This window comes from Olea europaea, chromosome 3 (assembly GCF_002742605.1).
Source record: "Olea europaea var. sylvestris chromosome 3, O_europaea_v1, whole genome shotgun sequence".
NCBI classification, from domain to species: domain Eukaryota; kingdom Viridiplantae; phylum Streptophyta; class Magnoliopsida; order Lamiales; family Oleaceae; genus Olea; species Olea europaea.
Window position 1 is genome coordinate 11631371 of NC_036239.1, and position 14174 is coordinate 11645544.

General features: G+C 34.2%; 1 protein-coding gene across 1 annotated transcript; it reads left to right on the plus strand.

Moving 5' to 3' along the window:
• Positions 1–668: 668 nt before the first annotated feature.
• LOC111386199 (CSC1-like protein At3g54510) lies at positions 669–12854 on the plus strand. The gene is made up of 10 exons (XM_023010655.1): positions 669–1002; positions 3489–3632; positions 4641–4704; positions 5284–5496; positions 6594–6785; positions 8957–9255; positions 10245–10524; positions 10769–11047; positions 12063–12296; positions 12530–12854. The coding sequence occupies exons 1-10, from the start codon at positions 719–721 to the stop codon at positions 12683–12685; spliced, it is 2145 nt and encodes a 714-aa protein (XP_022866423.1). The 5' UTR covers positions 669–718; the 3' UTR covers positions 12686–12854.
• Positions 12855–14174: the final 1320 nt, after the last annotated feature.

Here is a 14174-nt window from a genome sequence, read left to right on the forward strand (position 1 = left end):
TCTCTAGAGTGCCACTTAGCTATTACACATGCCGAAAATCAATTATAGTAAATTTACAAATTAAGAGCAATAAAAATTATAAAAAATATACTTGCCCCAACTTTGTAAATTCAGAGGGTTAATAACATAAATGGTCATTGAACTTTGTGAAAGGCTTTGGTCATCGAATTTTAAAAATCATTCAAGTCATCACTGAACTTTACAAAAGATCTACACTGGGTCACTGAATTTTAAAAATCGCTCAATTCATCACTAAACTTTGCAAAAAGATTTCCATGGGGTCCCTAATTCAGTGATCGCTTGGGAAACTTTTTGCAAAGTTCAATGATAAATGAGATGATTTTTAAAGTTCAGTAATCTCATAAAAACCTTTTGTAAAGTTCAACAATCTCGTAAAAAAAAAAAGTATAAATGACAAGAAGTTAAACAATAATCTCGTAAAAACTTTTTGCAAATTTGAGTGACTATTTGAGTTATTAACTCTACATTTGGAAACAGACAAAGTTTGCCCATTAACAACACGGCATCATGTAGTGAAGCTATTTACGCATGCAATAACATCATGCTCTATTCTACCGTCGCCACGTTTCTCCCCAGACTGCCAAACCCTTTTCTTTTCGTTTCATATTAATTTACTGCTTTCCAGAACCATAAAATCAACTTGCAAATGTCCCAACAACATTAAAATTAATTTCTTGCTTTGTCTAGAAAAGTAAAAATGAATGCAGAGGGGCTTCTTGTCTCAGCTGCCATAAATATAGGTTTAGCTTTGCTGATTCTTACAGTGTTTTCCATATTGAGAAAACAGCCTTCAAATGCCACCATATATTATCCCCGCCGCCTGTCGCAGCACCACCGACTTTCCTTCGACCGCCACCTCACTCTCCGACGATTGCTTCCGTCGTTGGAGTGGATTCGCCGTGCCTACAGTGTTTCTGAAGAGGAGATTCTTGATACTTGCGGTCTAGATGTCTTTGTCTTAATAAGAATCTTTAAATTTGGGTAAGTAATTTGGCAATATTTTTATTCTATTTTTTTGAAATAGATTACGTCTGATAAGATAAATTATTTTCTATGTTAGTACGTGCGTCCTTGGTACTTTGAATGATAACTTTAATTTTTTTCAAATAATCATTGTAATTTCAATATTGTTGTCATTACGTCTCCTTCTGTTTGAAAATTAATGATTTTAATAATGTGGTAGCTTAATCTTTTATTTTTCAAATGATATGGAGTAATGAAATAATAAAAATTAAAAGTTTAAAGTTAGTGACAAGTGCTAAATTGGGAAACTGGTCTACTGGCAAACCCAGATTCAATCTTCTCCACAAAATTTTAATCTACAAATAAAGAAGATAGTAGGAATTGTTAAAAGTTGCCACGTCTAGCTTCTAGTTTATAAATATGACCCAGTCCCATGTACCAGAATTTGATCCTTAATTGTTACTCAGATTTCTCTCGAGACGGGTATGGAAGGTAATTCATTATTGGCTTCTGCAGCCATAAATCTTGGTCTGTCTTTGAACCTTCTCTTACTTTATTCCATCTTAAAAAAGCAGCCTTCCAATGCATCTACATACTATGCGCGCCGTATTTCTGTTAGAGATCACGTCTCCTTTCTTCACTCGGAATTTTTTCTCCGGCTTCTCCCGTCCTTCGGTTGGGTTCCAAGTGCTTTAAAGGTATCTGATGATGAAATCCTTGAAAACATCAGTCTCGATGCACTTGTCTTCATCAGAATTTTTAAATTTGGGTAAATAGCGTTCTTCCACATGCCTTGATGAAGTGTATGTCGACAGATGTCACTACAGGAAAATATTACTTTCAATGACCATATAAATGATCGTAGAATATACATTTTTGGTTGTTGATAATATTTAACGATCAAAATCAGTTGGTCGTTCCTTGGTTAGCAAAGTGGTGTTGGCAAATGTATTTAACGTCTAAAAATATGTTTAGTCATTGAATGTATTATTTCAACAACTAAATAATTGGGTGCAAATCAGCCATTTTGTGTGCCGTCCTGGCTGATTTTTCTTCACGTTTTCTCCGTATTGTGGTTAAGTTTGGAGTAAAGTGGTTTTGAGGTGCTCATCTCATTTAATTTTTTATTTAAACAAGACGGAGCACCCAAAATCACCCCGTCCCGCCCCGATATTAAAACAAAGCAAAAATACTTGATATGTCCCGTCTCACCCGACCAAACCAATGAGGTGAATTTTTTTTTTTTGCATCGTTCGAGGTAGGGCAAGTTCTTTTACCATAATGATTGGTATAAAATGTAACATCAACATGCTTATGATATAAAAAAAAGGAAAAAATAAAAATAAAAAATCACGTTGGTTAGGAATATGTTAACATTATTTTGAAATAAGTTCTCTAATCAAACACAATTATAGAAGGACATACCAGATTTGAAATTTTTTAATTAGTTTTTACCATGAATATTATGTTTACAGTTAATCACCTTAGTTTAAATCGTAAACAATTAAAATATTTTTTTCGCTATATAGTCATTCTCAACACCAATAGTATAGTAGTTAAATGTTGAAAATTATTTTGATGCCAAATTAGAGTTGGTAACCGGGTTGTCAATTTCTATGACTACAAATATGTAGTTGTTGAATGTCACCTTTGATGACTACATAGTATTGGTCGTTGAATGTTGAATTTTTCTCTACTTTCAACAACGGGATTAAATTAGTTGTTATTTTTCTATATTAACGACCAGAAACTATGGCCGTTGAATAGTTATTATATTATTTATGTATTGAACACCCAATTATGTTGTCATTGAATATAAATAGATATCTTGGCAGGATTTCTTGATTTGGCATCCTCTCTCAACAACCAGTATTAGTTTAATCGTAGAAAATATAGAAGTAACTAACAAAATTTTGGTCATTATAACATATTTCCAACTAATTCAAAATTCGATTGTTCATCATCTATTTTCTACTACCAAACTTATCATTTGGTTTTTAAAAATAATTTTTAGCGACCAAATTTGGTCGTTGAAATATTAGTTGTAAAATAACATTTTTCCTATAATGTGTGTGTGCATTCCATTGCATAATTGTATGATAGTCGGTACTCATTATTGTCAAAGGATTTGTTGTTTTAATGCAATCACACAATGACCGATTTTGTAGCAATGTTTCAGGATTTCTCTTGATGGTTTTTCCTCACAGTTACCTTCACCTTCAACAGTAAATATATTGATAAACATATGATTCATCAAGTCAACATTGATGCAAATACTTAGTGTAAATTGCAAGTTGCACGCTCATCTGAAATAACTCTAGGAGAAAGATCCAGTGGCCTGTTCTACCTTCTCTAATCTTGTGCACATGTATGAATGTGGACACTGTGGTCCACCAAATATTTTATCTTCGAGTTATTTTGATGTATCAATTGGATCTTTAAGCTTATGCTTGTAGAGTTGTAGATTGTATGCAATGTTAATTTCAGTTAGAGTAATGTTGCAGGATCAACTTCTTTGTGGTCTGCTCGCTGGTGGGATTGTTGGTACTGCTTCCTCTTAACTATATAGCTGGCGGTAGAGGGCCATCGAGGCCTCCTCATTCCATGGATTATTTTACAATATCAAATATTAGTAAAGGCTCTAACTGGTAACTTTGTTTAATAAGTTGAACTCAAATCTTAACCTGTATTTAACATTTTCGTGTTACAATCTTGCAATATTCATGGAATGCATGTCTTGACTTTTTTTTTTGTGGTCATCAAGGATACCCTTCTATTTGAACTAAAAACTTATTATAGATTTAATTATTTCAACTTGTAGAATTCCTGTTAGATTGAAGCTGGGGAATACTATAAACTGTCATACATGGCCTCTGCTTATTGTATGTTATGTATGTACTATGTACTTTATGTTGATCTTATTTGATTGTTACATTTACATCGTAGCATTCCAAAACTTCCAAATTTTGAGACACTAGTGTTTATGCAGATGAAAAATATAGACAATGTATAAATAAAGTTTCAATCACTTAACTTTTCTCTGAATTCAAAAGGATTAAGTATTTGCCTTCAACGCATGTCATCCTTACCTGAGGTGGTGAAGTTGAAAAATGTGAAAGGACTAGAGTTGTAGATTGTAACTTAGCTAATAATCTCCATCCCGTCCTGCATTTGGTTCCTCGAAAACTGACAGTAGGACCTTGGATCATAGTCTGAGTTTTTTGGATCATTTATTCTTATTGCTTAAATTTATTTCTGGAAAAATTAGGATCAATTTTTACTTCTTGAAGTTTCATGCATAATGTGAGAGAACCTTTAATTGCATTGAAACTTGGTTATTTAATAGATGAAAGAACTTAAAGTTTCTAACTTTCTAGTTGTGTTTTAGTGGTCCTTATGCTGTGTACTTGTTTTTCGGCGGTATGGAATTCTCGCTTTTTAGTGCATTACAATTTGAAGGAACGTATTGAACACAAGCCCTCCAACACAAAATTCAAGTATCTTGGCAAAGGTTGGGTTCAATATGCAAACCCAATGGTTCTCATGGAACTATTTGGCTTTCCTTGAATCCGTTGTGGCTATATGTGTAATTTATTTCCTAATATGTAAATAAATTAATTTTGATGGATTCTTATGGAGTTCTTGCTATTCAACAGGCTTTGGGTCCACTTGTTATGCTTATACCTTGTATCTTGTTATGGATCATACCTACTATACAAGGTAGTCAATCACTCATATACTTGACCCTTGTGGTTTAAAATCTATTTTCAAGAATCTGTAGTTTGGCATCATTTTTTCTGTTTCTGAACTTGCTTCATGATGTTCAAATTTATGAAATCACTTCCATAGATTTCCATAAAGTTTCAGAATGAAATAACAATGTTTAACAATCATTATGTTTAATTATCTCAGACTTTCAAGCAGTAGAATTAATTCTATCTGCTGCATAATGGCATTGAATGAATTCCAAGAATCAGACTGTCAATATCTTCACATCCATTAGGTCCTATGCCCTTCAATCATTTCCTCCTCCAATTTGACTCAGTTGACGTATTAATACTTAAGCATATTTTGTTTCAAAAGTAAACTGTCTAACACAACAGACCCCAATTCACTTTCACCCTCACATCAAGAGGCAAAATCCGTCCATTCATGAACATATTATGGTACCAACATGTGATTGTTTAATAATATGAAAATAAAGAAGTCTGGTTGAATTATCTTAAACATATTGTTTTGCAGCTTGATAGTCAGATAAGATGTCATGTCAGGTGATTTTGTTTCCTATAACATCTCCAGGAATATGATGATATTTCACTGAAACGACTTCAGCAGCTTCGTGATTTGAGGCATCAGCCTAATCAGTTCACTGTGTTAGTTCGAGAAATTCCGCCTTGTGATGAGCACAAGGCTCATGGATGCTGCATAGATCATTTTTTTTCCAAATATCATCCACATTCATATCGGTCATATCAAATCCTATATGATGGAAAGGATATTAGGAATTTACTTGTAAGGATATACTGTGACACTGCTATGTATTTTAGTCTCACTTTTGCTACTTTTATTAGATGTTCTTTCAGCAAACTGTTTGGAGAATAAAAGATAATCTGACTATGTGCTGCCTACTCAACTTTTCATAGTACCTTAGTTTGATTGGCAAAGACTGCGTTTCAGTTGACTGTAAAGCTACATGTTCAGCAATATGTTTCTAACAAAAGCCAATATATGTTCAGAACATGAAGGTGATTGAACATACGTACAAGTTTATGCAATGTGATCCCAACTCCTGCCTGTTTATTTTTCTTGTATTATCGATTTCTAGAACTCTTTTGTGTTTTGTTAAGTTCTAGTTTTATCTCTTCACACAGGCGTATGGAACTCATTGACTTCTCTTTTCATTTCTTCAGTGGTTTGAAAAACATGCTCTACACCCCTGCTGAAACTTGTCGTGAAATATTGTGGGTCAAGGGCATCATATCTGTATAATAATTTATATTCTGCTGTTTTAGAATTTTTTGTGACTATCTTATTTGTATATGTGCCATTTTAAGTCCTTCGTCTTTTTATCCTTCTACATGTGCTAGTATAACAATTCCTTGTGGTGGGATGGAGAGCCTGTCTTAGGTCAGATACATGAAACATTTCTATATGATTTTGATCTTGATGTTTTAGCAAAAAACATTTTCAGCCTTCTCTATGTAATGTTAAAACCAGGGAAATAAGCTCATTAGATTGGACTTTGCATTACTTAGCATCATCAGAAATTCCAAATTTCGAGTGCCTAATTTTGGTTGCCCGTTTTATCTTGTTAGCTTCATCATCTAATTTGAGCAGTATTAGTAAAACAGCAAACATCCAAAATTTGTGTGAATTCTTTATGTTTCTACCATTGATTGGTTTCACCTTCTTCTTGTAATTCCCTTGATTTAACATACAGATAGGAGTACCTGGTGTTAGATATATTTGATAGAAGAACACATCTGACTAGAAAAACTGAAATTTACTTCTTATTGGTGCAATGGTTTAAAGTTGGACATTATTTACCTTCTTTTGGCAGCCATTCACTAATTAGATCTTGGTTTCTTTTTCCTTTCAAATCTGTATAGAGCCAGGCTAGATCTATTATGAAAAAGATAGAGGATTTGAGGCATCATTCCTCGACTAAGAATCATAGTAAAGGATCAGATCCTTCTGATGCACTAATGTGGGATGCAAAAGTAGTGCAACTCAAGGAAATGCTTCAAGAAGTTTATCATAAAATACAACTTACACAGAGCAGAATGTTGCAGCAGGGGAAGGTAAAATTTTCATTTCGCAACACGATTTATGTGTTTTATAAGTGAATTTTGATAACATTTTGTGTCTATGAAGCACTGACGTGGACACGACACGAAGCATTGACGCGGACACGACACGCGTCGGCATGCAACATGCAATTTTTTAGAAGTTCAACACGATACATCACGATACGTTGATTAAATTCTTTAAAATTCTTCATTCATTTAATATATATCTAATTTTATATTTATTGTTAATTTTTCTTTCCAATAGAAACATGGATTATGGATTATTGGTCTATAAGAGGGAATTTTGCGTTGTAAGTCAAGTGTTGAAATAATTTAAATAAGAGTTTCTATTTGTTATTTAATAATAAGTTTTGAGTTAAAAGTATATAATATCTTTGTTAAAGAATCATAGAGTATTCTAGGACTGTTGATATCCAACATGTGTGACACTTGTCTACACGGACACACTATCCTAGTTGAAGTGTCTGTGTAACACAAAACAGTTAGAACTACAAAAGGACAGCTTATGCTCTCGTTTAACTTTTTTGACTTCAAAACTCTTGTTGGAATATTATCTTAAGAAAGATAGCATTCACTTTTCTTCCTTAAAATTTATAATGGCCATTCCATTATCCACCTTTTTCCTGTTCATTCCCTTTCCTGTAGGCTTATTTGAGTGATGACACTGAAAAAGTTGGGTGTCTGGCCCAAATTTGGAGCTCAGGTATTGAAATTTAAACAATAAGTAGGCTTGCATGGGGCAGTAGTTTGACAAGCAAAGTCGCGCTGCACAAAATTATCACAATCTAAAACAACTTTTGTCACCATAAGCTTTATATTTAATATGAACTTATGTATCTCTATTATGAAATGATATATAATGAAAAGTAAACATACATTAAGTTCATAACCATGGTGTCAAGCTGCTGTACGATTTAAGAAGGCATGAATATAGTTGTGTAAGCTCTATAAGAGAATATAGATTTCCTGCACAACTGATTAAACAGGAGTAGTAAGGCTTTACTTACCATATAGTGTCTGCTGCTGCACTCATCACTGGTGTATCTCAATTGGTTAGGCACTTGATTGTCCCCTTAAATTTGGATTTTGAAATTAGACTTTTGCATTAATTAGTTTAATTTGAGCCACTGAAGCTATAGAAGTTTTGAGGTTTGCAAAGGATTTATTAAGTCTGCATAATCTCAGTATAGAGCAAGGAAATAGATTAGAATCTTGTTGTATCATATTGTTGAGGTCAATTGGCTAACTAGTGAGATGACAATAAAATTAATTTTCAACTCTTTCACAATTGTGCTTTGGAAAATTTTGCTAGTAAAGAACACTGTCGAGAGATCAGTATTCTTGGAGGGAAGAGGTGATCACTCAGTATGCTTTACTTTTCGTGAGCAGTAACAGCCTCTTGCACTTGAAATTTGGATCTTATACCTTTCCTCTACTTTATACTTTTAAAAAACAAAAAATATGTCCAAAAATTTTAGTATTATGCAAAGATCTAATTTGTTAGCTCAGGTAAATAGAGAAGTTGTGTTTTCGTCTGGGTGAGTACTATGCTCATGTACACTGTAGCAACTGATATGCTGAAACAGAAAATGACGAGTCGAATAGAGTTTTCATGGCAAAATGGTGATTTGTATGGAGGTCCGTGCTAATAATTGAATGGTTAAGTCTTTATTGAACAAGAATGATTTACGATGTATTTCTTTTCAGGCAGTATATTCTATCAGAGTGAACATAGTTTTTATTTGTTAAAGGTAGTGCCAATTGGAATTGTGAACAGATTGAGATGATTTGAAGGCTGCTCCCTGGTGAGGATAGTGTTTGAACTAGTATCTATCGCAACTTAGAGGATGGTGTTGACCCAATATTTCTCAGGCTGATTTCCACTTGATAGACATTGAAGGAAAAAGAGGATCTATAAGTCGACCATAGAAAACAGTGAAAAGGTTGTTGAGATATGTTCGAAGATATTGAGCTTTTAACTAGGCTTCGTGTAAAGTAAGCTAAACGAGTTATAGGACTTGTACCGAGAACGTCATAAACACAGTAGTCTGGGTTTCAAAAATGAATTCGTATATGATTGTGCCATATCTTATTGAACATATGCCCATTCATCATCTGATTGAGCTGGTTGTAATTTGGATTTCACATTTCCATCTTTGTAGGAGTTGCCTGTTGCTTTTGTTACGTTCAATTCACGCTGGGGTGCTGCTTTAGCTGCCCAATCTCAGCAGCACTCGAATCCACTTCTATGGACAACAGAAATGGCTCCAGAACCAAGGGATGTACTATGGAAAAATTTGGCAATTCCTTATAGGCACTTGCCCCTTTATAAAGTTGTAGTATATGTTGCAGCATCACTTCTTACAATCTTCTTCATGATCCCAGTCACTGCTGTCCAAGGAATTGCAAAATTTGAACTACTGAAGAAATGGTTTCCTCCTGCCATGGCTATCCAGTTGATGTAAGACTTGAATGTTCTCCATACCCTATATTAAAAAGATCCCTCACTCCATTGTATTTAAGCTTTAATGTATAGATTTAGCTCATATTTTCACAATAATGTTGATAATTGAATTGTGGATGGCATTAGCCGATGATAAATGTCTTTACAAACTGGAAGATATATGATGCTACAGTGGAAATCCTCTTTTGTGCGTGTGTAGGGTGAGGATGGATTTGGGATGAAACTGATTAGAAGAAATTACTACCCAATATTTGAATTTTTTTGAGTTTTATGTTCTGTTTCCCATCACACTGGATTTTATCTCTCTATTTTTACAGTAACTATTTTTTTCTTTTCCCTTTTCTGTCATTTCTGCTTTTAAGTCGGCACTCAGTAAGGTTGTAGCCATTGGTTCAGATTTTTTGCTTAGTGATTATTACTTCTTTCAAGTATGCATTAGTAGAGAATACCATTGCAGGACCTGTCTCTAAGGAAGTCGGCAAGTAGCCCGTAACTTTGGGAGAAAGGGTGAAATGCCCAAAGAAGAGAAGATATTTACTGTATTACAGATATCTTTAATTTTATTGGAAGGAAATCTCTAATTTTAATTCTCTAATGCTTCATAAACTAAATATTTACTATTTGTGAGTTTCATTTTACATTTTTTGCTTGTACTTTGGTATTTTTCTTTTCTGTGCAAATCTAATTATTTAAGATTCTCAGTCTAATTTCTAAATCTTTTAAGGCTACATTTGGCGCACAGGATTAATCCACATAAGGAATTTAGTAGAAAATTTATAAAATTATAATGGATGGTACTAGGTAGGCGGTATTATGGTGTTTAAGGTGGATACCCATTCTGAAGATAGTTATTTGGACCGTCAACTGTATAACATATTGTGGAGGTTCGGAGTTAATAATTTTATACTAAATTTTTTAAAAGGTATATTCCAATATGTGAGACACAACCTAAATGTCTATCTTCTGACCGTTTTCCTTTTCTGCAGACCAGGATTGAGGTCTATTGTGACAGGATATCTTCCAAGTGTGATTCTCAATAGTTTTATATACATTGTCCCTTTTGCCATGATAGAAATGGCAAAAATAGCAGGGTACGTCTCCAGGAGTAGAAAAGATATGAAAGCTTGCAATTTGGTCTTCTATTTCCTTGTTGGAAATGTTTTTTTCTTGAGCCTGTTATCGGGATCCTTACTCGACCAAATTGGGCAATCATTCTTTCATCCCAAGGATTTTCCTAGTCGTCTTGCTGCTGCTGTTTCTGCACAAGTAAGTGTCGTTGACATTGTTTTAGACTTTCAATCTCCTACGATCATGTTTTTAGTCTGTGGCTGACCAAATTCAAAAATAGCATAAAAATGAAGGGAACATGAAATGATCACCATAATTTCTAAGTGGCCTTAAATATTTCTTTGTAGGGAATTGGCTATGGTGGTCTGGTTGTATAATATTTTTCCCAGGAATAAGGATATAATACCTTAATGCTTCCTTGTTTGTCTGCGTTTTCTTTCAGGCGGACTTTTTTATGACATATATCTTGACAAATGGGCTATCTGGATTTTCTCTGGAGCTTCTTCAACCAGGGCTGCTTATCTGGGATATGATGAAGTCACACACCTGGGATCGTGGAAAGAAGAAAAGGCCTTACCTTTTTAACCTACCTTATTACAGAACAATTCCTTTTGTTTCTCTTTGTATTTTGATTGGCATGGTATATGCGGTCGTCTCGCCATTGCTTCTTCCCTTTCTAGTAGGCTACTTCTTTCTAGGCTACATTGTGTTCATCAATCAGGTTTCTACTCTCATTCTTTAAGCACGGAGGATACTTTCTAATTTGTTGACTATCTGCTTTTGAATGTTAGGCGTCTATGTGCTATTTCACTTGTTGAATAATTTTCAATTCTTATCTTTGTCCTTTAAAGTCTAGAAAAGAAAGGGAAATGGCAAAGCCATTTTATGTTCTTTTCCTGTGGTTTTACTTTTGTGTCCTGTTAGCTTTGTACTAGGCCAATCCGGTATCTACTGCGTATTTTGTGTTTTTGTTGATTGGCCTTATTTTTAATCCCATCACAAGCAAATCCGAAGTATGTTTTTCTTCATTGATAGAATCTTTCAATACTAAAAGATTTGGGTAGTTAAATTTTAAGAGATATGGCAGAATATGTGATTGAGAACTGTCGACTGTGAGTATGTGTGTGTGTGTATATATATATATATATATTTTTGGCCTTACCATCCGTGCCTCTTTGTGGATATAAGCAATTTCTGGCATGAATAAATCGTCGAGCTTTCTTTGAGAAAACGTAATCTGACCTCTTACCTTTTTTTGTCTGAATATTTTTGTTTATGAGTATACAGAATTATTATTTTAGTGACTAACTGCTGGAATAAGTTCTTATTGGTGAGAACTTATTGGACAAATTGAAGTATTTAGGTAAGTTCCGGCATGAGTAATGGACAACACTGAATGTAAGGGATTAAGCAGTAGAAGAAGATTAATACCTTGAATGGCACAATTCTAATTTCATGCGTTTTTTCTTAAATGACATGGAATAACTTCGAATGCTCCTTGAATAGGTGGATTAAGTCGAGCAATTTTTTCTGTTTCTCAAGTAGGCAGCACCAGTGACTGCATATTTTCCATTACTCCTATTCATTTTGTTTAAGCTAGACAGACTGAAAGATTTTGATGAAATTCTTACACTTCATTTATTTTTCTTTCTTGAATTCCTGTTACTTTTTCTCACTGTTCATAATGTAGATGCTTCAAACAATAATTATGCCATTGAAAAAAGTTCAAATTGCAGATTCAGGATGTTTATATAACTACGTATGAAACCAGTGGCCAATACTGGCCGTATATTCACAACTACATTGTCGTTGCAATGATCATCACTCAAATCTCGATGATTGGTCTTTTTGGATTGAAGTCAAAGCCCGCTGCTTCTTTTTCCACTATTCCACTCCTGGTTTACACGATACTCTTTAATGAATATTGCAAGATCCGTTTTCTTCCTACATTTTATCAGTGCTCAGTGAAGGTAGAAGGCTCGCTCTTTTGCTAATCTCTAATTTTAGACGAACCTTTTCGTTCAAATTGCATCACAACTTGTTAACATCCGTAACGTTGCATCTTTTCTTATCAGTTTGGGTTATGGAAGGCTTTCTTGTTTGCATAATTTCATGTTTATTTCAATTTTATCTCCAACAAAATTAACTTCATCTGAAAACTTCAAAATACTTGGATATATAATTGAAGTTTTTGTATTGTCAGGATGCCATGGACAGGGATGAACTCGACAAAAAGGCTGGTCTGATGGAAGATGACTTACAGAATGCCATTGATGCATATTCTCCTCCATGTTTGCGCCCTCTTAATTATGAAGAGATAGACTCGAACTCGATACTGCCATTAGTGTCTTCAATATAATTTCCCCTTGTTCACCCTTGTTACCATCATTGTAAACTCTTGTTGAAAATTTTGGTGTCTCCAAAGGTTGCAAGTGAAATAATTGGTAGTCAGTTACTTCTTAGTTCAAGGCATAGCACTAGAGCTGTAATGTAGGTTTTTGCTTATGAATCACTTTCCTTTTGTTGCTGTAAGTGTAACTTTTTGTAGTGAGGTTATCCATATTGTCCTTAGCGTGTGACCTTAGATATGGTGCTTTGGATGTTCCGATGAATTTTCCGTGATCGGAGAAATGATAGGGATGACATTTCATTGAACCTCTTTTTAATTTTTTCTTTTGTAAAACTTGACCCACTTGTTTCAAATTGATTCATCTGATCTAGCTGATGATTTAGTGATGTTTTCGACTAGACCACTATAAATACAGGTTAAATTTAAATCGATTTTAAATCAAATCGATCGATCTGGTCCAGTTTTCAAACGACAGGCAATTGTTACTAAAAGAAATGATATAATATAAAAAAAATAGTAATTATTAATAAAACAAGCGAGATAACATATTTATTGGATTAAATGTATTAATGTTAATTCCTGATTTGTCAATCGTACTCTCAATGAGTAACAAAAAAGGTTAATCTCAAGAAATAAAAAGAAATGCATTATGGATCATTGAACTTCAGTGAAGTTGCATCTGGGTCATTTCATCATTAATTTCGTTTAATCAAGTTACTCAAATCCGACTTTGATGTGATCCAGGAGCCGCAAGCATCAAGGTCAAGTCCAACGTCTAGCCCGAAGAAAGATCCGTTGATGGTTGAGGACGGTCCGATGACTCGAGCAAGGACGAAGCGAGTAAAAGAGACTATGCAATTGCTCGTCAAGACAACTGTTGATGAAATCATGTTAGAGACACAAAATGGAACAAGTTTCATATTGGGGTCGAAGGTCGAAGAGATTTAGATCAATGTGTTAAAGGCGGACGAAGACGGAGTGGAGAGTCAAAGTTGTGTGGCCGCACAGCACAAATGGCCTGCGGTCACACAGCCCTAGGTTGAGAGTTGAAGAGGACCGGACTTCATGCGACCGCATGGTTATTTTCAGACGCTTTTTTTTTTTTTTGGCCCCATGGTTTTTTTTAAACCCTTTTTTTTTTTTTTTGCGATTTTCCTAGTTTTGCTAGAATTCTATATTTAATTGATTTATTACCATATTTAGAAGATTATGCACGAAATTACCTAGATTCTTAGGACTAGTACAAATACTTTTATTATTTTCATTGTAAAAAATAAAATAAAATAACCTTTGACATATTGATTAATTAAAAGGCTTTAATTGCTTTCTCTTTGTTCTTCAATTAGAACAACTTTCGAACTTATCAAGATCTAATTCTTGTGGTATTCAAATCAACCAGGTGAGATTCCATAAGTTTGCGTAATCAAGAGGTCTGCACATCGTCGGCGATTCGGGTTGCTTGGTTCCAGATTTATCAAATTTGAATCCAAAACCTTGC

Bases quoted from the DNA above. Each gene is read 5' to 3' on its own strand.
- LOC111386199 (XM_023010655.1), top strand. From the start codon at position 719: ATGAATGCAGAGGGGCTTCTTGTCTCAGCTGCCATAAATATAGGTTTA. The intron at 9,256-10,244 runs GTAAGACTTGAA...CCTTTTCTGCAG, and splicing joins GCCATGGCTATCCAGTTGAT to ACCAGGATTGAGGTCTATTG. The intron at 11,048-12,062 runs GTTTCTACTCTC...TTCAAATTGCAG, and splicing joins ACATTGTGTTCATCAATCAG to ATTCAGGATGTTTATATAAC.